Genomic DNA, 24,403 nt, shown 5'->3' on the forward strand with positions numbered 1-24,403 from the left:
AAATTCTCTTTTGGATAGCAAGAAACATTTCTTTGCTCCTTAAGCATCCCTTGATCTAGTCAGATAGAATGTATTCTTACATCTATGTCTGATTCTGTAAAAGAAACATATTTTTACCTTTTTTTTTTTTCCTGTTGCTTCTCTTATTTCCCTTTGAACTTCTCAGTTTCAACGTTTTTGTTTCTTACCCTTTTAAAAATCTCTTTTAGTAAAATAATCACCCAGTAGAAATTCTACATGATTAGTGGCTTCATGGTTGAATCCAATAAAGAGATTTCATCTGCAGAGAATATTTTTATATTGCAGCATTAAATTCCAGAAGAAATCCAAGTCTTTTCTAATACACAAATATATGGGGATTTTAAACTTGATTTATAGACTGTGTGATTAAGTTAGTCAAGGGAGATTAAACTTTATCCTTTATTTCTTAACTTGCAGTGTCTTTGTTTTCTGTTCAATATTACTTCAAACACTTTTTGTGTCAGAAAAATTTATGTGCTTAGAAGCCTTATAGACCCAATCTTCCTTTCATATTTGTACCCATGGCAGCAGTAGTTAATCCATGGTCATGGCTCCGTTTATTTTATATATTTGTGTTATAATCAAGCTGTTATAATTCTGAAAATTTTGGTAGTGTGACTGAGAGTTCTAGGTGAATTGAATATCTGCTGTGAGATTATGAACTTATTTTTAGTGAGCTACTTAGCAGAGGTTACGAGCTTGCACTGCTAATCTAGCCTGAGATAGAAAAATTGAGTATCTGTTGCCCACCAGTAACTTGCTAATAAAGGGATTTATTAAGGGCATGATAGTCCAGCTGCTGATAACCTGCATTAAGCGCTTCATACCTCAGTCCACCTCATTCATTTACACTCACCTACACCCACACTTCTACCAAAGAAAATAATACACAGCTTTGAGTCAGCATGCAGTCAGTTGGTGTCAGTGATTGCTGCGGCATGAGGCTAGAGCTCTTTCCTTCACACCTATAAAACTCTTTTATCTGTAGCTGGTACAGAGCAAGGAACATCTGAATGTAACTTAAAATAAGGGTTCTGTGTAGCAGTTTCACTGAAATTATGGGAGGTAACCCTCAGGGAGGAGCAAGAGCAGGGCTGTTCTGTTGAGCAGGAGGACTCTAACCAAAACATGACAATTTTTAAATGATAAGCAATAATAGAGCTTTGGAAGAGGTAAATTTTTATTGGCAAAAAAGAGGCCCCATCATTTGTCTTGTAAATTGCTTGTAAGAACCTAAGGCAACAACGTCTTGGTGTGTAATGTGTCTGCAGATGTTGAGTCAGACTGCAGAATAAAGATTCTTTCAATAAGTGGAATTACAAGTTTACTGTTGAGTTTTTGTCATAACACTTCATCATTCTCTTTTAGGTTCATATTCCAGATGAGGGGGGGGATTGATTTTTCCTTAAGGTCTAGCAGAGCTAGAAGAAGCGGTTATATTTCCAGAACGGTAGTTTCTTCTGATTTTTTTTCTTACCAAATACTTTTTCTTTCCTTCCCCAAGCCTAATTAATGCAGGGGAAGGGCAAGCCGTGGGGATTGGTTTGAGCTTAAATTTACCTTATAAACAGACAATACCTTTCTTCAGTTGTCTTCTGCCAAAAAAATTGTGTTAAGAGATCATAACTTTCCAACATTATCAGTTTCTGTTGCATTTTTAACAAAATGGACTTTTGAAAAAAATGTCTCCAATCTGTGAGTTGAAAAAAGCATGTAATCTTAAGAACGTGGCCGTTTCTTCAGACTGTATCTATTGATACAGTGAGAAATTAATTTTTCCTATAACCATTGTCTCTCTTAATAGCCTATTATAGTTCATTCTTAACACTTTTGAGATTCTAGTTCAAAACAGTTCCCCATGGATTGTTTTGAAACTGTTTGTACAGTCCTGATGAGCAACAGACCTAGTTTGTTGTTAGCTACCAGTGGTTAGTCCTATTGTATTGTCAGGTATTGTACGTTGAAACTGAAAAGTTTGTCAGTTATTTATAAGCAAAGGTTCACTGGTTTATGAACGAAACAGAGCATTCCTTCACCATGCCTCTTAACGTGGGCTCAATTCTGAGCAGTCGTGCAGAAGACAAACTTTGGAGAACAACAAAGGAAAATACAGGATTTTATTCCATTCTGTTTGTTTGTGAAGAATTGACGGGTATTTGTAATTTGGTACGTTGCCATGAACCATGTAGATATTTAAAGATAAAAATGGTAAATTCTATTAATGTGTTTAGAATAACCTTGAATTACCTTGTACTGATGGTGGCCCTTTGGAGTGCTTCTTTATAACAAACTGCATGTGATAGTTCCTGTGTCAGGAGAGGCGTGTACCTGGAACCCAGGGAGAAGTCTCTCCGATGACCATACAACAAACAGAAGTCGTGTTTTCACACGCTATTTAGGATGGGGCAGCTTGCATCTTTGTTCTTTGCCTTTATTTGTCTTCAGTTAACAGACTGTGAAATGAGCATACTAACAAGTAGAACACAGTGTTACTGTAAAAATAAACCCAGACAATTATTTCAGAGATTCAAACACTTAAGAAAACAAAGAATTCAAACACTTAAGAAAGTCACAGTGTGACTTTCTGTATGCACCTTGGAAGTTTAATGTTATTTTGGATTTATTGAGAATCAGGTGAGTCTGACGCCTTAGGATGTTTGATACTCTATCCTGCCAGAGTCCTGTTCCTGACTTAGATTTTGTTGGCTGAAGTTGAAAGTTAAACAGCAAAACAAAGCAAATAAGGAATCTTATAATTCACTCTTCTCTGTTGTTGTTCAGTGTAGAATGTCCTGTGTCTTGGGCATCTCCATCTCCAGTGCATACACTATTGAAGCAAAGGTGAAATCAAATGAAACGGTTTTGTTCCCACCTTGGAATGTCTCTAAAGATTCAGGGGGAAGAAATAGGGGAGTGTGGAATGGGATGGAAGCATCTTGCTTTTTTTTCAGTATCATCCCTAATACAGATTAAGCAATAGCAATTTAACATTTTTGTGGAGATGAAATGATGAAGGCTTTTATCAGCCTGTTATCTTCATCACTCCTTTTAAGCAGAAAACAGGGGTAGTGTGGTCAGGATTCCTGTGAAGTCCAACCAAAATCAAGTAAGTTGGAACCCAGCTAGGCTCCAGAATTAGTTAGATGCATCTCCATTGTCCTTAATTCTGCAGGTGCTGATGAGTACTTTCTGATGAAGCTTAGAGACCCTCAACTCTCCTTAGTGTTAAAGCTTAATAAATTGTCTGTTAGACTGTAAGGTAAGAATCTAAAACTGAGAGTGCTGCATGTTAAAGCAAAGGAGTACAGTGACAGAGTAAATACAACATTACTGTGTCATGAAAGCCTAAAATTTTCTTTAGTATTTTCTTAGTATATTTTGTGTATACATTTGAAGACACAGTTTTTCCTCATGAATTTACTGTCATTAGTCATGGACTAATGCTTCTTTCTGTGCCATTTTCTTTTACGAACTTTGAATTTCCAGCATGTCTTAGAGGTAGAATGAATTAACCAGCCTGAACTGTAAGCACTGACTGTAACATCTGCTCATACGCGAGTCACCTGTTGCTCCTTCATTCTGGTATACCTGCGTCTTAAAATCAGTACAACATTGTATATGTAGAGTCAAATTCTTGCTGGATTTAGATTTTAACAATAACTAATAACTGTTACGCATTGCCACCTCCTTGTGCTTTTTCTTCCCTCCTCCAGTATAAAGCAGCCACCCTATGGCTTTCTTCCCTTGAAAACTGAAAAACAGCTTTTAATGTCTGAGTTGCAGTTTTCAGGTCTTGTTTTTCTCTCCTGGTAAGGCAGTTCAGTACCACCACTTGCAAGGGTGAAACGTCTACTCTCCGTAGTGGTGCAGAATACGGAAGAGTGGAATTCTTTAGGCCTGCATATGTGCTGACTCTGGCAACTTAAAACCTTGAAAATACACTATGTACATGAGGTTTTCAAGCAAATGTTTAATGTTAATGGTAATGTGTTTAATTAGTGTAAAGTAGTTAAGAGTCTGAAGTACAGGTTCTGTTTCGGCATGTCTGCGTCAGATATATTATACTAATATTTTGTGAAGTATTGGGTTTCACAATGGAGGTGAAAGTGAGGGTGCTACCAGAGGCATTATATATTTGCATTCTCAGCAGAAGCGATGGTGGATTCAAGTTAAATATTGATTTTGAACCTCTTGACTGTCATGATGCTTTCTCAGGGTCCAAACCAATATAAGAAAAAAATCCTAGAACTGATCTTCTGAGGGAATGCAGTAATGGGCCAGACCTTTCATCTGGTGCATGGTTTAGCATATATAGTGCCTTTGAGTATAAGCAGAGCCACCTATGTTTCTCATTCTTTGAAAGGCTCCCAGACTTTAATAGATCATTAAGATGTTCCAAAAGTATTTCAAGACACTGCTTTTTAAAATTAATAATAAATAGCAATGTAGCTGTTTAGCACTTAAAATCCATTCAGCGTGGTAAATAGTTCCAGAGGGAATGTGGGAACAGTGACTGAAACTTCTTGCTGTGCAAGGCTGCCCTCCTTCACCTTCTCTCGGTGGTGTTTTCTGCTGAAGACCACTGGTGTATGGGTTTGTATTTCATGCTTCCATCCAGAATTTGGCTGTTGAAACAAAAGCCCCTTGGTTCTTTGAGAAAATCATCACAGAAAGTGCTTCTTATCTTCAAAGTGTTTTTCTGACATTAATTAATTGGATGCTCACGATCCTGTGAGCGGGATAAGGAGCAGCCTGAAAATGCACATTAAGCGCTCCTACTGCAATGAACTGTATTAAACACATTTGGAGCCTAGCTGGATAAAGTGTTTTTTCTACTGCCCAAATAACTTTAAATGTGTTCAGAAAGAAGTGCACAAAAATTAAAAATGCTTTTGAACTTTCGGCAGACTTTTATGCCTACGTGCTTGTGGATGTAAAAAAGCTGCTGTTCAAACAAGCAGGGGCAGATCCTCAGTGGGTTGTAAATTACAATGGTGCCATTGATTTCACTGGAACTCTGCTGCCTTAGACAAGCTGAAAGGCCTGGCTCTTTGCTTGCGAAGTAAAGCAATATGTAGTAACACCTGATTTGAATAAAGAGCTTTAAAACCTACTACTAATAATGGTAATAATACCTTTAATGAAGATATACTTGCAAACACATGGAATAGATTTTGTGTGAGCAGAGTCAAGAGAAAGACACATTAAATGAATGGAAAAGAAAGGCAAAACAAAATAAAGTCATTGGTATTTGTGGATATATTCTAGTATGAAAATGGAAAATATTTTATCTCTCCACTGAATTACCAGAAATTCCTTTCTCTCTCAAGTGACCATTATCCTAAACTGTATCTGACAGTAAGTCATTGTAAAGGGAACCAATTTGTGTTTTGGTATTTAGGGTGGGGTTTGTTTCTGTCTTCACTGAAGTTAATCAGGATATGCTGTTAACCACTGAAATTACTGTGTGGATTTTTGAAAGGATTATAAATGAAAAATATGCAGTGTTGAAATTCACTGAACTTGGAATATAGGCATATCAATATTGCCCAGAAAGATCTTTAATATTTCACATTGTCAATTCATGGTCAGATATTTTCCCTAGAGGATATGTACCTTAAATAACATACGCATGATATTTAGTTTGAAAGTAAAATAATTAAGTAGGCTGTGAACTTGGAAACACCAAAACAGGGATTGATTAGAAGAAGACAGATAAATGTGCCATAGTGAAGACTGTGGATAGTATTTGTCTGCCAATTCAAATGAGAAAATGTTACCTTCGCTATCGGATTTATGGTATCTACCTATGTAGGGTAGACAGAAATGTACCTAAGAGATGGCAGAAAATCTCTTGAATAAGTTATTAATCTGTTATATATGGTATGTTATGTGAAGCTGAGGTTGCAGTAACATAATTGTCTTCTTTGGTCATTGGCAACCAGGGTGACAGCAGGGATTTTTGTAGTCAGCTCAGGGTGCAGCAATATTTCTTTGAACAGGTTTTAACATGGAAATGTTGGTGGCTTCCAGGCCTATATATATGCATGCACAAAAAAAATGCATGAATTAAGAGCCTACAGTACTGGGGCAATAGAAGATCTTCATTCTATAGAAATCTAATCCAATTGTGTTTCGTGCTTTTTTCTGTTGCTTTTAATATTCCTGCCCTGTCCGAGTAAGCATTAGAAACCATTATTGGTTTTCGATCAGCACGTTAAAGATCTTACACTGTTTACAGCCTCAGTTGCTGAATAAAGTGCTGAGCTTCCTGCTGTACTCCAAACTGAGAGTGATGATAGAAGTCTGTCTCCCAGAGTGATTAACATTTAGCTCAGTTTTGATGAGACAGGCACCTAGCATCTGTTTTTTCTGGAAGGTTATAACTGAAAAAAGGTGTTACGAAGTCTTATGGCCTTTCTCTTCAGGATGCACATAGAAGTGGGAAGAAACATTGTGTTTTCATCATGTATTTGAGAAAAGTATTGAACAGCTCCTTTGACCAAAAAGAAAACTCCATTAGCTGATCAGCAGGGCAGCAATAGTGAGCTTCAGAGAATGTCGCTGTTCAGAGAATAGTATTTGCTTGCTTTTTGGCTCCGTGTGTGTTATGCCAGTAAAAGCATTTATATGTGTTGCTCAGCCAGTACATTATTTATATTGCAGTGGTTTGGAGTATTATTCCATGCCTTTTTTTAACCTTGGCTTCTTTTGTTCTTTCGTTTGTTTGGTTGGTTGGTTGTTTTTGTTTTGGTTTTGAGTTGTGGTTTGGGTTTTTCTTTTGAGCAGAAGAAACTGTCCATGCAGATGCACACAACAATTTTATTGGCTTGAGTGGAAAAGACATATTTGTTGGGTAGGCGGGTTATGCTTTCTTTGGATGAGGTGGGCAGGGTCTGTGTTTTAGTTTAGGGTTTTTTTGGCATCTAGTATAGAAACAAAAATGAGTAAATAAAAAAGAAATAAAAGGGATAGAGAAAGAAAAGAAGATGCTAATTGAAAGGCAGTACAATGGAAAATACCAAAACCCATTCAAACAAAACCTCACTCTACCAGTGTGTTCTTTAAAATGCTTTGGAGAGTTTTAAACTGAATTTATGTGTCTATCAAAAATCATCAAAGTAGTATCCATGGATTGCTTGAATTGTAATATTCATCTCTTGATAAAGACTTTTTTTCGTTCAGTTAGTTTGTTTAAACTTATTTGTGTGTTTTTGGAAATGTAGAGTGACTTTAGCTTTATTGAGTGACTGTTTCTCTAATTCAGTTGCTCTATGTTACATAATAACTATACAAGCTCTGCAAACTTTGGCAGTTGCTACCAGTCGGGCTGTGCAGTACATAAAGCAATTGCACACCACATGGATAGCCTCTAAAGGATCCTAAAGGCTCTACTAAGTTTATGTAGTTGACCCTATTTGGCTTTCTTCTCTCCAAATAAAATGTTCTTAGTTTTTTGATCAGTAGTTAGACCATTTCTGTATTTCATTAGTCAGTAATAAGAATAAATTGGAATATGCATCATAGACTTCCAGTTTAACAATTGAAATTAAACAAAGGCCACACAAAGGTCTTGGTTAGTGAATTAAGAGACATAAAGAAAAGTAGTTTTAAAAAGTTTGTTAGTTTACTTGAGCTTTAGTTCCTGGTTGTCAACAAGTTTTCAGTGATGTTTTATTGTTAATATTCATAGTGTAATAGTAGGGTAGCTATTGAACTAGTACTTACATGTTTAACTATTGGAATCAAGGCTATGGAGCATAGAAAGGCTGGGGGTGGAATGGATGTGTTGGGTGAAATCCTCTCCATCTTGACCATGAGGGGTGCTTTGCCAGTGACCTCCATTCTATAAGGGGGTCACCTGACAAACTTCATTTTCCGTGCTCTGTATGCAGAGGTCAGCCTGAGTGAAAAAGGGCACTGAGCAGAACGACATCCTTGATTCTGGGTCACTTGAGTTATAAATTATACTGGAGGAGGAAAGAAGGAAAGGAAGGGAGATTGTTCAGCAGTAATTACAGTTCAGTACAGCAGAGTTTCTCCCAAGGCATGTTGTTTCCCACTTTAAAGCAAACAGTCAGCATACTTTCACCCTTGCGTTACATTACAGAAGAGAATGGAGTTGGACTTTGTGCTGGCAGTGGCTCCCTGATACAGCATGAATATTCTCCAAGACAGTTTATTCTCCACTTTGATCTCGTTTTGTTCCCAGCAGGATTCTAGACTGAGCCAATATATTAGAGCAACACTCAATCCCAAGATGGCACTTAAAGTCAGATTTGTTTGCAGAATTACCCTACAAAGCATTTATGGATCATGGTTTATGCAGATAAACATCTTACCTACCAAAAAAGTGGTAGCTTGCTCTGTTAATGTATTAGGATATGGGAGGGGATCTCTTAAGGTATTCACCCAGTGGAATACGATGTGCATAGAAGTATCTATGACTTTGATTTATGACTTGGCAGTGGCCTGTGAATGTAACCACTTTAAATTATTGCAATCATTATGGTCTAGCCCACAAAGAACTGGATTAAGATGATTGATTTCTCTGTATTTTCCCTCTCCCTGATAAAACTATTTTTTTACTTGGATCAGATTGAAATAGGTCATATGAAGTTAAAGACTTTGTATTCTTGTAGGAATCTATACTATGTAGTATCATGAAATGTTTTGGTGGACATATTTAGCGTGTTGCCATTGCAGTAATTATTTAGTTTGTGTTTATAACAAAGCCAGTTTAAATTACTTTTGGGAAGGTAGATATTTAACAAGCTCTTTACTCATAGCATTCATAAAAAGACACACATAGTCATCTCAAATATAGAAAAAATGTTCCCAGCCGAGTATAAAACTAGATGTATTAGATGTACTTTTACAAAAAATTAAATTCATTGTTAATTTAAACTGTGAAAAATACTGTCTGAAATGCAGAAAAAATAGATGAATTATATAATTTTTGGTTTAAAAGAAAATTAAGGCTATAGCTAATCACTATAGTGATAGTTCATAGTTCTGAACTGTTCGTAGTGATAGTTTCATAGTTCTGAAAAAGTGATACTGGAAAAATTCCATTAAAGGAAGAAGATAGAGCTTATCAAACTATATGAATCAAAGACAAAGACAAGGATTCTTCTTTTCTGAGGTGTAATTGTAAAGGACAAGTAAGAAATTTGCTTCTGAAGTGTTGAATATTTAATGTTCAGCATGATAAATTCATTGTGGTCATATTTTAGGAGCATAAACTTGTCCTGTTGTTGCTACTGAGATTCCCCTAGCTCCTCTGAAAAATCTGGGCCTGTATTATTCTATGTATATAACAATTTTTGCTCAGTGCATTGATCAGGAGACCTATGGAACTGGAAGCAGATCTAGAAGATCAAACTTGAGAAATACCAACAACTGTCTGCAGAACAGTTTGCAAGAGATCTATTTGCACAGTGTAGGTAGGAGAAGATAAATAACTTCTTGTTAAAAGAAGGGAAAAAATAACTTTCTTGTTATTTATATATTCTTTCCCACATAAGTTTGGAAAAACTTGAATTTAGTTCCTGATGGCAAAATAATTAAAAATTTGTCCTAGTGATACCTAACTCCATTTCTTCTATTATCTATTCAGATTCCACTGTTCTATCTCTGCTGCAGACAAAATACCACCTTTAAGTACCCAGACTTAAGTCATGTAGGGATAGACTCACAACTTGAAATCCATTATTTTTTTCCCATGTTTCCATGAAAAAGTTTGATCAGAGAAAACTTTTGTTTCATTAGCTTAGTAGGTAGCTTGGGAATAAAGAACAATGATAGAATGATAAGTGATACACTGAAATTATTTGCATTTGCAATAATCTTGTGCTTCTTTTCATTAAATAATTCAGCCATATTCTTTGTTGTTCTTGGACCTATAAAAATCATCAATAAAATGAGATTATTTCCATTTTTGTCATGTCTGTAGGTTTCTGGGCTTACCTCCAGGTATCAGTTGTGCATTTCACATGGTTTGATAGCTTTGTCATATAAAATCAGTTCAGTTTCAGAGCATCTTTTTTATGTTTAATTGTGCAGATAAACAATAACATGTGTAAGATTGCCTAGTAGAGCTCTTACAGCTGGAAAATAAGGTATGGGAAAGTAGATACTGAATTGACTTGCTGTATTTCCAGCTTTCCTCTGACCACCCAGTTTATTGTGCCAGGAATTCATCTTCTGGCAAAGTGTTCTCAGGTCAATGGAGACAGCCTTTCACTAGTGTATATATTATTTTTCTTTGCTAAGAGCCAAATACTCAGGAGGTTCTGTAATAAATTAATGTTGTTTTAAGCTGAAGACCAGGGTTTACTATGCTGTTGTCAGCTCGAAATGGAAGAGAGAGTAAGTGAAGAAGTTATTTTCAGGGCTGAACATAGACAGTGGAACTAAGTCTGTCTGGTTAGTTTGTGGCCTGTATCCTTACTGTAGCAGCCCCTGAATTAATCAAAGTTCCTGTATCCTTACCATAATGGCCACTAAATTAATCAAAGCCAATCTTCTCCCACCCATAATAACCTCTGATCTCTCCTTGGTCTCGTAACTTCAGTCTCTGTGCCAGTGACGTTCAGATCTACTTTGTGTGCTGGCCCTGGTTCTAGACACTTCATGCGCTGCGGGGCCAGCTGGCTGGCCTAGCGTTAGAGAGAGCTGTAACCAGCTTTTCGGTAAGGAAAACTATTTTAGATCTTTCCTCTCTCCTGTTGTCAGCATTTGTTCGAATGTTACTGTATTTGAGAATTCAGCACCTTTGTCAGACTGACCTGAAATCAGACACGAGGTTCAAAAACCCTCCAGAGAGTGGGAACGACATTGAGCCAGAGGAATTCATGCCTGAAGTAGAGGACCCAGCAGTGCTTTGCAGCTCACAGATCTGTGTGTTTTCAGTTACAGTACGCAACTTCACCACACAGAGTAGCCAAAATTCTTGAGAAATTCCACTTGAAATTTGAAACAGCTTAGGAATATTCATTATCTTTTTTTTCTTCGCAAGGAATTAAAGCTATTTAGCAAACAAAAGAAGCAGTTACAATTCCTTCTACTCCAGCTTTTGATTCTCATGAGATGCAGTGCTGTTTTTCTGCAGAGATATCACAATCTGCTGTTTTAACTTAGCTGTCTTAACAACTATCCAGTTCTTGGCAATTGTCGGGAGTGCAGGGGGGTACAAAACATTTTTTATTATGCCAGCTGGAGAAAAGAGTGGGGTATTTGCACATGTGTATGTCACTAATCTGGCCCTTCTGACTGAAGTAGTGTCTAGGTTAGAAGATAATTGCATTTATCCACCCATAGGATTGACGCCAAATGTGTGCTGAGTTTGTGTGCTGGGCTAACTAATGCAGAGCAGAGCTGTGCCAGAAGGCTCAGCTATCACTTTCAGAGCCATTAGCAGCCAGTCTGATCAACTCCTGAAATACAAGAACCAGATTCTAACTGAGATTATGTAACTAAGCCAAATACTATAATCTGCAGGTTCAGTGGGAGTTGCATAGCTAAAATATCACATACTAGGTTGGAAATGTATCCCTTCTGGAGACTGCTAGTCCTGAGTATTGTTTGTTATTTCTAAGTACTTGGTTTACAGCTCTTGCCAGTGAAGAGTATTTCCTGATGTTACTGAGGTATGGTAGGAAATATGTTGCTAAAAATTCAAGCCATGCTTTTTTTGTTAATTCTTGTTAAGCCTTATAAGAGCTGAATTTCTGAGACTGCCATTTAGAAACTTTAACCTTAGTTATGCCCTGCCTTCTTTAAAGAAAGATATTAAGGATGTATAAGTAAGAATGTAAAAAGACTTTTTGAAGTTCTGTATAGAAAAAAACCCCACAATTATGAGTTACATGTCTGTTATTCTGCTGATCAACTGTCCTGAACCACAGGAGTTCCCTTGAACTGCTGTATTTCCTAAACCAGAATAGATGTGCAACTGCATATACATTTAATGTAGTTTCTCTACAGATACTACATGCATGATTCTTACTTCATTCCTCTGGGTTTTAGTGCTGTCCTTTATCTTCTCCTCATTTAATTTAATTTAATTTCATTTCATTTCATTTCATTTCATTCAGTCTGCTTTTGTTCCAGCCCTTCTGTCCTTCCTCTTCAGTATTTTTGAGACAAACCTGAACAATTTGTAAATGATATACCATTGAAAACAGCAGAATATTTACACAGACTAGTGGAATTTGGAATTCGGTCATACCCTCCTACCCTTTCAACTTGAAGGAAATTTCTGTGCGATTTAATAGAGAATGAGCGTTTCATAGATTATTTCAATAGTACTTAATAAAATGTATTTGAGGTATATAAGTATAGAGAATGGCTAGAAAAAAATAAATGGAAAGCTCATCATTCTTTATCATATACTGTCATTGTGTAGTTTAATTGTATAAGTCCTTTTAGTTGAGCTCATTTACACAATTAAATTTCAAATTCAATTTACATTTTTCAGTCAGACCGAAGGTAATAAGATTCTGACACCAAAGCAAAACACTTAATTTTGTGCCAAAGTAATATTATTTGGATTCTGGGGTTTCTCTGGTTTTGTCTGCTGAGCTCTACTATCTAGAGCAGCTGTAGATAGTGTAGAAAGAGCAATCAGTTGTTTGATTTTACACTGCTTTTAACAGTGGTCTGTAGGAGAGCTTAGAATGGTAGTCAGAAAATCTAAAATGAAAAGTTAGGAGACAGCATGTCTTTCTGCACAACAAACCAATGGAAAAGTTGACAATAAATTGTCTTCTGTGAATGCAGTGCTGCAATCACTGACACATCTCTCTCTGCACATAATTCAGAATTGAAATGTAGATTGATCACAGCATACAGCTGACAAAGCATGAAAACCATTTGTAATTTAGCTTTATCAATTCATTAGTATTGGACTTGCTTGTTACATAGTCAAACACAACAGAAAAAGGTATCAAAACTGGAGAAAATTTTAAAAGAATCTTAAGTATTTTAAAATACATGTCCTTGGAAGAAATTGCATTCCCAACATCTCAGCACTTGGTGGTTGCATGAAATCCAGAAAAGGAAATTGCCCAGAAACTGAAGCAGAACTGGCAATGCTGTTTTCATTAAGCTTGCTGGATGAATTGTAGAAAAGTGGCCAAGCAAGAAGAATGGCAAAACGTAAATAAACTCTGAAGGAACTGGATTCCAGCACACTCATGTAGTATTAGTAATAAAGATTGGTTTGTGACATCTATATATAATGTAGATCTGCAGTGTGAAACTGCAGATTCAGAAAAGCCAACTTATAATCATTAATAGAGACTGAAGATAAATTTTCCATCAGCTCAACTGATTTCTCATCCACCTGTTCTAATTCACCATTAAGAAATCTATTTCCATTCTGACAGTAAAGATTATGTGCCCAGTCTTCAAATTGATGCAAATTTATTAGATCAATTTTTTTAAAAAAAACCCAAAAAATTATGGCTCTGATAATCATTAGCAAATGCATCCAGAAGATGTTAAATTAGACCTGAGACAGCAGAGCAGGAATCTCTTGTACTGGCTTTTTTTTTTTTTTTTTTTTTTTTTTTTTTTTTTTTTTTTTTTTTTTTTTTTTTTGTGACTGTCACTTTAGAAGGAATAAACCTGCCAAAGTAGAATCTCAGGACAAACATGGCAAAATCAGTTTAACGCAGTTCACTGTTTCAAATTTATTTCACATGAAGCAGGATTTCTTTTATATGGTGTAATAGCTCCACAAGTAGAATATCAGACAAACTCCTTGAGCGGGATTCTGCTGAAGAACATAATGTTGAAGTCAAGTCTACTGTTAATCTTTTAGATAAGAAAGAAAACTGCGTAAGTCTTTCTTTGGAAATGATAGTGTACTTGAGTTGTCATTTCCTTGTAACAGTATTGCAGATCTGGTATTTTTATGTCCATTTTTATCTAGTCTGTACCGTGAAAGTAATTGCTTGAATACTATTGTTATTGCACAGTATGTGTCATACTTCATTGGCAATGTTACTCTGTTCATGGATAACATGAAACAGTGTCTTTCAGAAATAAGCATGTGTCCAAGCTATTCAAAGCCAGAAGGAAAGATGTTTGTGGCATTTCTAAGAAGTAGATTTTTAAGTTCCTACTAGGTGAAAAAATTATCAAGATTTGTAAGGATAGGGGTCTACATTACAGTATTTCAGGTAACTGTATAGAAAGACAGAATCAAAATTTCAGATGCTTTACAGACCCAAATATGAAGAAGTTATCTCAAACTTAGATACATGTGCAGAAGGTTCTGGTTCCTAGGTTTTGAAAAAAACCTGGAAATACCACAGGATCCAGCTTACTCCTGGTTTCAGTTAGATTCTTAAAAACACATGAAAAGTCATATTATGCTTTTGTATTACATTTGCTTCTGGTCCTCCTCCCTGGAATAGTGAATGCATACAGAGGGGGTTTTTGTCCTGAAGTTTGTGTTAGAAAGTGCTCTTCTGCATTAGGATTAAGTAAGGTCATATAGTACTTCACAGTGGAGAGTGCCACTCTCTGGTCTGCATCCTTTCTGATACTGTTAAAGTGACCAGTAATGGCTTTGAGTTTCCAAAATGGATGAAAGTTCAGCAACACTTTGCCTCAGCTATGCAGAGTTAGAATATGCCCCATTTTTGTTATAGAACATCTCTACACTTACTCTGTCTTAGTTGCCAGTGAAGGAATCAGGTACAGTGCAAGAGATGAAGGTGTCCTACCTGCAGAGATACTGTCTTCAGATTGAGCGTATACATTCTGATACTAATTTAGGGCCCAGTCAGTGAACTGTAAACCATTTTCTAATATCCTCACCTGACTGTAGAAAATGGGTTTTGTAGGATCAGACTGTTGAAGATCATTTGATTCTTGCTGATGATAAGATTCTTAGCCCTACTATTATTTCTTGAATTAAGCTCAGAGTCCTGTGGGAGCTTTGCCATGACCTCAATAGTAGTTTGAATTCAAAAGGTCAGAGGGAAATAATACATAATTCAGTTCACAAGAAGTGTGCCAAATTTCTTCTAAATATTCTGTAAGTTGTGTTCTAATAATCAGCAAATATCTATGCTTTTGGAAAGGAGTTATTTCAGAAAATCCATTTGTACTGATGCATGTCATTATTTTACACCTCTAGGTTATTGATTTCTAGGCACTCGGCTTTTTCTCTTTATGCATCAGAGCTACTTCAAGTAGTATTCCTAGACTGTGGTCAATATGCTCTTTCTTTGTTGACCTAAAATGTATTGTGTATTCCACACTCCAAGGGTGACAGGCATGAAGACAAGCTATGTTTTTTAAAACTGAATAGGCTTTTTTAAAACAAACAAACAAACAAACAAACAAAAAGTGTGTGAATGTGTCTTCAGTTGTCGAGAGTTTTACAGTCTATACGCATTCAGAAGTAGCCAGTGGTTTTAGTAGTTAGACTTGTGGTGTGGCAGCTGGTCAGCGGGCTGTAAGCGTGTGCTGTTCAGAGTTAATGGCCAGCTGATGCAGTCCGTTTGTTGGATTGTTCCAATAAACTCCCCACTTCCAAGTCCCTCTTACTGTTACGTTCCCCACTGCCAAGTTATCCATGGTTTTATGATGAAACTGACTGACAGCTCACAGAACATTTCTTTAATCAAAAGGTATCTTTATGGTTTAGTGGTACAAGATGCATATTCTGCACTGATTTATATAAGCCATTGTTTGAATATTTTAGATTTGTCTCTGAAAGCTCCATATAATGTATTTTCATACAGGAAAAGAAATAGTGGAAGTTGCGTGGGGTTTTTTACTTTCATCGTAGCGCTCACTCAGAACCAGTCATATTATTTACTGCATCTGTTTTGGGGCACTTTCTTTAAAGATTCTGGAAAGGTGTTCTTGTTTCTAAAGAAAACTAGTTTAACCAGAATATTCTTACACTTTAATTCGACTTAAATGGCAACAGAATTTAACAAAAAAATGCTTATTGAACTAAAATACCAAAAATATGCTTCAAATATGATGTGTCAAGTAAAATTTGTGCTGAGGTGTAAAAATAAGATTTATCTTATAATTTTTTACCATGTTTTATCAATCTTTGTCTTGCATCTTGAGTGCATCTGCAGTTTGTCAAGGTTCACTGGATTAAATTACCAGCGAGACATTTGCAATTAACTTCAACAGCACAAGCCTTCACTTTGTTTCCCACTGACCACAGCTGCAAGCATGCAATCCTCTTCCTAAAAGAGAGAAACTACTCTCTGCTTCTCTCTGTTTGGGTCAGGACCAAATCAGAGACACTTAGTAATTTTCATACATGGGAAATAACTTTGATTCCATCTCTCTAAAGACTCTATGTGGTTTGTAAAGCAGTTAAGTAGGACTTAGGAACTGTTCTCCTAGACAAAAAGGGCTTAGGACAGAAAATATACTGTATTAATCTGAATATTAGTGCTGTTGCCAGTTTTGAGAGGTTTGATTTTATTATTGGTACTGTGCCTGTCCGATTTTGGGTGAAAATGTACTGCGGATAGTGAGGTACTAGGCCCACACATAAAATATTTCTCTTCAAATACGAAGTGGTTAGGAAAAGAGGAGTTATTCAGCAATAAGTTTACAAAATACATGGAACTGTTTATATGGATTGGGATGTTTCCAGTTTTCTGAAGCACAGGTGGGATGTTGTGCTGGGAATAGTGCATGTATATGCTCGGAATAGTGTATGTGTATTCTTCCTGGATCATACAAAGCTTTTAGCATCTATTTTATCAATTTGCAATGCTAGACTGGGCTTACTTTATGTTATATGAGGTGTGCTTAACATTGGGTAGACTAAAGCTGAACATGTACATAAATGAACTATCAAAACCTACATTTGATGAACATGAGGATAAATAAATTGAAAACTCTTATTTTACCTTGCACAGTGTTGCTAATTGTTGTAGAAGTTGCTTAGATAGTTGTCTTTCACATAGTTCTACAAAATTACTGCTTTTCTTACCCATTCACCAAATTCAAATCCAAATTAACAGTTTGTTCAAAAATTTCACCGTTTTTACCATAAACAATCTGCTGCCCAGAATTGTTTGACTTGAAAACTGTCTAGCACCTTCACAGTAGATTTTAAAATATAATTTATTAGATTTTAATCATTCATTCATATTAAATACTGATTGATAAAATTCATGGGGAGGTCTTTGCATGTCTACAATGTTTATGTTTGTATTTAATGCTAAGCTTTTGATTATTACCTTTATTGGAAGTACTTGAATCTTTTTAGGGCATTATTTACTGTCAGTATTCAGAAATATTTAAGTGTGGTGGTTTAGGCCCTGCCAGGACCGGAGACCACGTTGCCGTTGCCCTTCCCCCACCCTCAGACAGTCAGGCTGGAAGTGAGGTACAAACCCCAGGTTAAAATAAGAAGAAATTTAATACAACAGTAAAATAAGCAATCTGAACAACAACAGTAGCAATGATAACAACAATAAACAGTAATAACAGTAAACAAGACAGAAGGTACGCAGAGAAATACCGCAATGGTTACAGACAGCTTGCTGTGTGCTCCCCGTCCACCAAAGCCACAAAGGAAAAAAGTTCCCGTGCTCCGTGCCCAGACCTGACATCAGTAATCTGGCTGGAGATACCTTCCCCCTTCTCTGCTGGGGAAAATTAACCCTATCCTAGCTGAACCAGGACATAATGTAATCTGAATAATAAATAAAATAAAGACTGTTTTTCTCGTCATATTTTGGAGTATCTTTAAATAATGCTGTCTGGTGCTATGTAACAATTCCACCTGTGTAATGTTGACGATACCTGACACATTAACATGAGTATGCTGCAAACTGCGTATCTTATAGTGGCAGTTGCCATTTGTTCCTGTTTAATTTCTCACTTCTACTTTGTTCTTTTTGCTGTATTATGTTATTATAATAATAATGAGATCAATTAAGACGTGATATGAACTTTTGTCCTGTAAGTCAAGCTGAATGTATTTTTACACTGAGTTTAGGCAAACTTTAATTTTCACAAGCAAATGTTTCGGGCATTTCCATAATTAAGATTTAGGAAAATGCCACAAGGAGAGGTTTTTCTTGCATAATGTGAACTTACTGTGAAATCAGAAGTTCTAGAGGTCTTCAGATCTTTTTCCACTGTAGATTTAATGAATCTTGTTACTAATTAAGTAACTAAAAATACTTGGAAAACTCCTTTTTTTCAAACTTAACTTGGTAGCTGGAAGTATATTAGGATTTGTCGTGTAGAGTTATTTCTCTGATCTCTGCAGTGGATCTGTACATGTAATACTCTTTTACTGACTCACCGTTACCTCACTGTGGCTGACTCATGGTGTTTTCCTCTCATCAAGACAGTTATTTTCACACACACAGTTCATGTCAGAGAGTGAGTTATTTTATTGTTTGGGTTAATATTTATGATATCACAGGTGAATCATCTTAAGATGACCAAATTCCAGCTATTTGTTTTCAGAGTTGAGAGGGGCTAGAAAGACTTCCTGGGCAGTTTTAACCAAGTGGGACCCTGAGTCCTTAAAAATAGACAATAATTCTGGAAACAGGGAGACTACAGAGGAGCAGAAAATTAATCAGGCGGTTATCTTATGTCTAATAATATGCATATTAGCTGCTGTCATGGGAATTAGAACACATTTTTGAACACTGTCTTCAGGAGATAATGCAGTGCTATCAGCTTTTTCCAAGTTCCTCTCCATCTGCTTGAGCAGCACTAGGCACTTAGTCTAAGGTAGAAGTTTTGCGTGGAGAGGCAAATGGTTTTACTTGTATTCTATCCACACTGATTTTTTTTAAGGGGGAGTGGGGTTTTTTTGTGTAATACTGTAAATGAGATGCTGTAGTTCTAATGAGGAAATTGCCTATCTGAGAGAGTTGAGTGAAACTTAAAAACTGGAACACCAAAACTTACCTTAGCTGTTAAATGAGCTATAACTGAAGGGAAAGCAGAAAGAGGAGTGACTGATTTATGCCAGAACAGCTGGGTTAGTAAATGGTAAGGAGCAGTGCATTTTTTCTGTGTAAGATTCTTAATGTGCTGTTACATACTTAAAGATTTTATAGAAAGTTTTGATACAGGCTGGATGATGTTTTTCACAACAATAATAATTCTAGAGTCTCTTTACTTGTAGCCTAGCTTCGACATATATTAAGTTCACATCTCATATATTTTTCTAGTTCTGTGTGTTACAAACTTTTTAATAGGTTTTGAGGTTTTTTAAAATTCACCTGAGAGTATGAAGTAGTTGCTAACATTCAGAGGCTATAGCACGTTGTGAGTTTAGAACAGAGAGAGTTGGCATCACAATAAAAGGGAACTATGTAGCAATGGAATTATCTTTAAAGTAGTGGACAGGTGGATTTTATTTTTTTTAAAATTTTCTGATTTCAGTGATGTAGTTAAAATTAGGATTACAAAAGATACTCCTAAACCATCATGAGTTCATTGTTTACAGAACTTCACTCCATTGCACCATGGCATCAACTACCTTTTGATTCAAATTATCTTTCACTATTGTTTTTCTGAGTTGTAGGGGAGGGTGTATAGAATTGTTAAACAGGAAGGCAGGAGCTGTAAAACATCTTTAAATGGAGAGTTGTAAGCTAAACAGTAGGAAAAAAAATACTCTTCAGATACTTGAAATATCAGTCTTAATGTACGGCCTATTGAGATTTTGCCAGTTTTAGCCCAAGCAGAAGTGTTGATCAGAGTTTATATCCTGAAATATTCCATATCTCTGGTGCAAATATTACTGAAGGCCACTGTAAACAGCACAGTTTTATTTAAGAAGCTGATCCCAGGATGAAAGGTAGATGAAATCAGCTACAGACTGTATGAGGAATTAATGGTAAAGCTCTTCATAATCTTTTATGCTTTGGCTAAAAATATTAGCACCATAAAAATTCTTCAGGGGGCAGAGTTGAGGTGGTAGCTGCAGAGTGATCAAAACATAAAAGAGGCACGTTTTCTCTTTTTATGGGGAGGCCTCTTTCAGACCTGTCACATGATGGATTTGAAATGCAAGTTTAATGGACTCTGAGTTTCTCAGACAGCCATCTTTCTACAGCTTGATTATTAACAACTATTTAATCTTAGCCAGCTTTCTCTCTTTTTTCTGCGCCCTTGGTAATTCATTTATTTTATTTGTTTAGCAGCAATATAAGAATAATACCCAAATCATAAAGTTGAGGAAGTACTTCATATTAAAAAACAATGTAAAATCAGTCTCCAATAAATTTTGCAGAAGCATTTACTCCACAGTTGCTTGAATTAAAATGTTACAAGTGTAAATAGCATGTAAATAGTGTGAATGGATTTCATATTTAACGTGTATGTAATAGTTTCTGAGCCATAATGTTTCATCCCAGCACTATATGAGTAATAATGATGCCATTTTCATGGCTGGTGTTGTATAAAATATTTTTCAACTGATGTTCACAGTATAGACACTGTTTTGTCAATGTGTCAGAAAATGAGATCTGGGAAGTAAGCAGATATATGACAGGTCTTGGGAAAGTAAACATGTAGCATTAAGTAAAATAAAATTTCAAAATACATTAAAATATTTTTGCAGGGTCTGATCCAGAGCCATCAATGTTATTTACATTTTTTATTTCAGTTGCATGCCAAATGTACCAAGTTCTTGATTATGCCAGCTATTTTAGTGCTCTGTTGGGAATATACAGACCAACTTTGCTTTCCTTCAGAAGTGCAGAAAGGTGGGAAGTTCGCCGCTGTGACTCATGCCTTCTGAGTTTATGTGGGTGCAGCTCTGTCTAGCCACTGAGTGTTTTGCATAGGGAGAAGTAAAAGTCTGAAAATTCAAGGCTCTTTACAGGGACAGGTGGTCCAGGGGCAGTCCTACCTATTTCCTTGAAGTAAAGACTGTCAACAGTAAGGACTTCTTTCTTATAGGTTCAGAACTGGTGGTAGCCAACTGCTTTAATCCTTAACATTCCTACATCTTACATTTTGCCCAGAAGGATGAAGAAAAAATTATAGTGTAGAAAGAAGGGAATGCAATAATATAAAGTCTTTTAATTTATCTACTTTTATACTCATTTTGTACAGTTACTACCTTATTTTCCTTTTAATGAAAAAAAGATTCAATCTGTTAATTATTTTAAATAAAATTAAATATTTTAAAGTTAACTATAATAGTTAAATATTTTTCTTGCACAACGTGGGATACTAATGATAAGGACTAATGTATATTTTAAATTTTCAGGTTGCACACATGTCACTTGTTACCCCACTTTGAATAAGTAGGTTGCTGAGTCCTTAGCCTCTCTAGAGGTGTGACTGTGTCAGTTTAGTGCAGAGATGATTAATAAAGCCCATACAACTGCAGTTCAGATCTATTAGCAGTAATTAGATAATATATTAGTATTGCATACCTCTATTTCTGCATGTATTGTAAGGCAAACTAATGCAAGCTGACTTGAAATCACAAACATAACTGAAAATTCTAGTTGGTTGTTGCTTAAGAACTTATGAAGTTGCTCGCTTTGTGTAATGAACTGTTGCTTTTTTATTAACAAATAATAATGGTAAGGACTTAGAAGAGATGTAAGTACATGATGGTATCTAAGCACTATTTTCAAATTTTATCAAAAATGAAGTTATCTGCTATAAACAATTTCATCAATATTAAGTAAATTAAGACCAGTTAGCAGCAACCACTCCCATTAGGAAAAAGACTTTGAATCTTGCAACCTAACAGGGCCAGGACACCAAGAGTGTCACTGTTCCTTCACCCGGTGTGTTCTGTTCTGAGTTCTTCTGTTCTGGATTGCCTTTCAGCCGGGATATCAGCTCAGCCTTCTAGTAGGGTTACAGAACTTGCTCCGTGGATCAAGGTAGTGATCTGTCCAGTTCCCTGTATTTTGTAGTGACCAACAGTAAGGTGTTTCATAAGATACTGTGAGAATATGCAGTTGGCAGTATAAAATAATCTGCTCAAGTTACAGATCTTAGTCTAATAGATGTAGGATACTATTAAGTTCTAACCTTAAATATCAGGCTGTCCCTTTGGAACTATTTACTTTTATTAATTTTTTAAAAATATCTACCAGTCCAGTCCCTTCTCGAATCATCTTATAGCGTTCCCTATAGCGTTGCCGTCAACAGCTTCTTATTGTATTGAAGCTGATAGGCCTATATACACACATTGTGTGAAAAGTATTGGGTTTTAATTTACAGACATTTTTGTTGATTACTTCCCCCCCCCTTTTTTTTTTTTTTTTGAATTGAAATAACTGATTTTTGATCCGTATGTCTATATTTGTCTTATCTATATCTGTGACTATGGAATTTTTTCAATACAGAAGATTTTCGTTCAACAAGAGGGCGTACTCAAAAGAAGAGTAATTAATTTGTTGACACAGTTTTTGAAATGTGGCAATAGTATTGCACTTAAAATCACTTATATAAAAGAACAATGATATTTGCAGATTGGTTCCCTATTGCTGTCTTTTTTCATCTTAATATAATGCACCTTTACATTGACATTTTGTGAGCATTTCTCACCACACGATCACACTGATGTTCTTCACCGAGAGGCCTGCAGCAAAAGCAGAAAGACTGCTTCTGTTGATTAATTCAGTTAATTCAGATGTCTGAAATACATAAGAACAATTTAAGTTCTCTAATGTGTATTACTTTGGAATTAAGGACATAAATTTAATATCCCATCATCTAGGCCATGCATGTGGGTGCAGTATAAATAGTTGTGTGTAATCCTGAGAGCATTTTAACTGAGTATCATGGTTGTTGTGACAGGACAAAGAAAGACTCTGTGGAATAACTGGATTCTCAACCCTAAATTTTTGTAAGTTCAAAGCTCGTACCTTGAATTTGCATTAAAAAGTAAATTGTCAAGCAATATACAGCCAAGGATATGAATAGATTTTGTTGTCTGTTCTAAAGTCTGTATTTAAAAGCAAATTATTTTGTAATAAAATATAAAATATTTGAGTAGAGCCTTTAGGAAAGGGGTCATGTCTTTCCTGGGTATGTAAACAGTGTCTGATGTGGTTTCAGCCTCAAGATATTACTATGTTTTAAAATACATAACTGTAATATTGCATAACATTATGCACATGTATGTGGCAGGAGTTTCTGACCTTAAGTACTTAAAATTGTAGTCACATACACAGATAAAGGAAGTAGGAACAAGAAGAAACAGAGGCACCTATAAATCCACTGACTTACCCATGATGACAAAGGGAATGCACTGCACAACTGGATATTGAATGCATATTTCATCCTTCCCTGGCTAGTATCTGATTTGCAGAGTCACTCTTCTTTCTGCAAGAGATCCTATCAGCATTTTCAGAGAGCTTGTAATTCCAAACAGTGCTGCAGATCAGGGCTTTGCAGATGTTCTGGCAAAAAAAATCATGTTCTGAAAAGGAAATGGAAATAGTAGCCAAGTGGCTTCATGAAGAATAACTGGAATATTTGACAACCCAGGATATTCATGTGTCCCTAAATTGTTTGGTGCTTCTGTATTGTATAATCTACTGATTTTCTGTATCTGTCTCTGTGTTTTGTTCTGTCTAAATCACGAAACAGTCAATTCAATGGGGAGGAAGTGGAGGAAAACCACTTCCTCGGCACCGTGTGTGTTAAATGTATGCTGCTGGCTGGCTGAGGGTCACATGACAACCTGTGAGAAACTGATGAAAAAGGTTTCCAAGCTATCTTTGATTTTTCTTTCTTTTCTTGCAGCATAAACTTACCAAGTGTTCAGACAAAGTTTTCAAAGCTTGGCCTTCTTTTCCACAACTACTAAAAGAACTGTTCTTTTCAGCAGCCACAGAGCTTTGTCTCCTGGCTTCCGAGAACACCTAACAGTATAATGCACCTTTTAGGATTTGATTTGGCCCTCATATGTGAAGGTGATTTCCTCTGATCAAAGTCCTTGTGTTTCTGTCCCCATCCTCTACAGCGCTGCGGAGTCGATCAGGACGGTCCATCATCAATGGAAACTGGGCAATTGATCGACCTGGGAGATACGAAGGTGGCGGGACAATGTTCACTTACAAACGCCCTAATGAAATCTCCAGCACTGCAGGAGAGTCGTTTTTAGCTGATGGTCCAACAAATGAAGTCCTTGATGTCTATGTAAGTTTCTTGTATTCAGATTAACCTTAGTGATGGGAAAAAATTGTTCAGTTCATTGTTAACATGCAACACTAAAATTACATTCAGTACCCATACCTTGTTCCTTTAATTTTGAAACAGTGTTTTTGATATTTTACTATTGCTTGCTATTGTTCCCATCTTGTTCCAGATCACAGGAAATTTACAGTGAAGCCTTTTTCTCTCAGACTTTATTGATCCATTAAAACAA

At 36.1% G+C, this 24,403-nt stretch overlaps 1 protein-coding gene across 2 annotated transcripts in view; it reads left to right on the forward strand.

The window, feature by feature from the left end:
• The window catches only part of THSD4 (thrombospondin type 1 domain containing 4), a 348,410-nt gene that overhangs the window by 285,516 nt on the left and 38,491 nt on the right, over positions 1-24,403 (forward strand). For both annotated transcript variants that reach the window (XM_026856282.1, XM_026856283.1), the window contains one exon: positions 23,999-24,174. In XM_026856282.1, coding sequence (XP_026712083.1) covers positions 23,999-24,174 — 176 coding nt within the window. The remainder of the gene's footprint in view (positions 1-23,998; positions 24,175-24,403) is intronic.

Source organism: Athene cunicularia (assembly GCF_003259725.1).
Source record: "Athene cunicularia isolate RWA chromosome 10 unlocalized genomic scaffold, athCun1 chr10_part1, whole genome shotgun sequence".
Taxonomy (NCBI): Eukaryota; Metazoa; Chordata; class Aves; order Strigiformes; family Strigidae; genus Athene; species Athene cunicularia.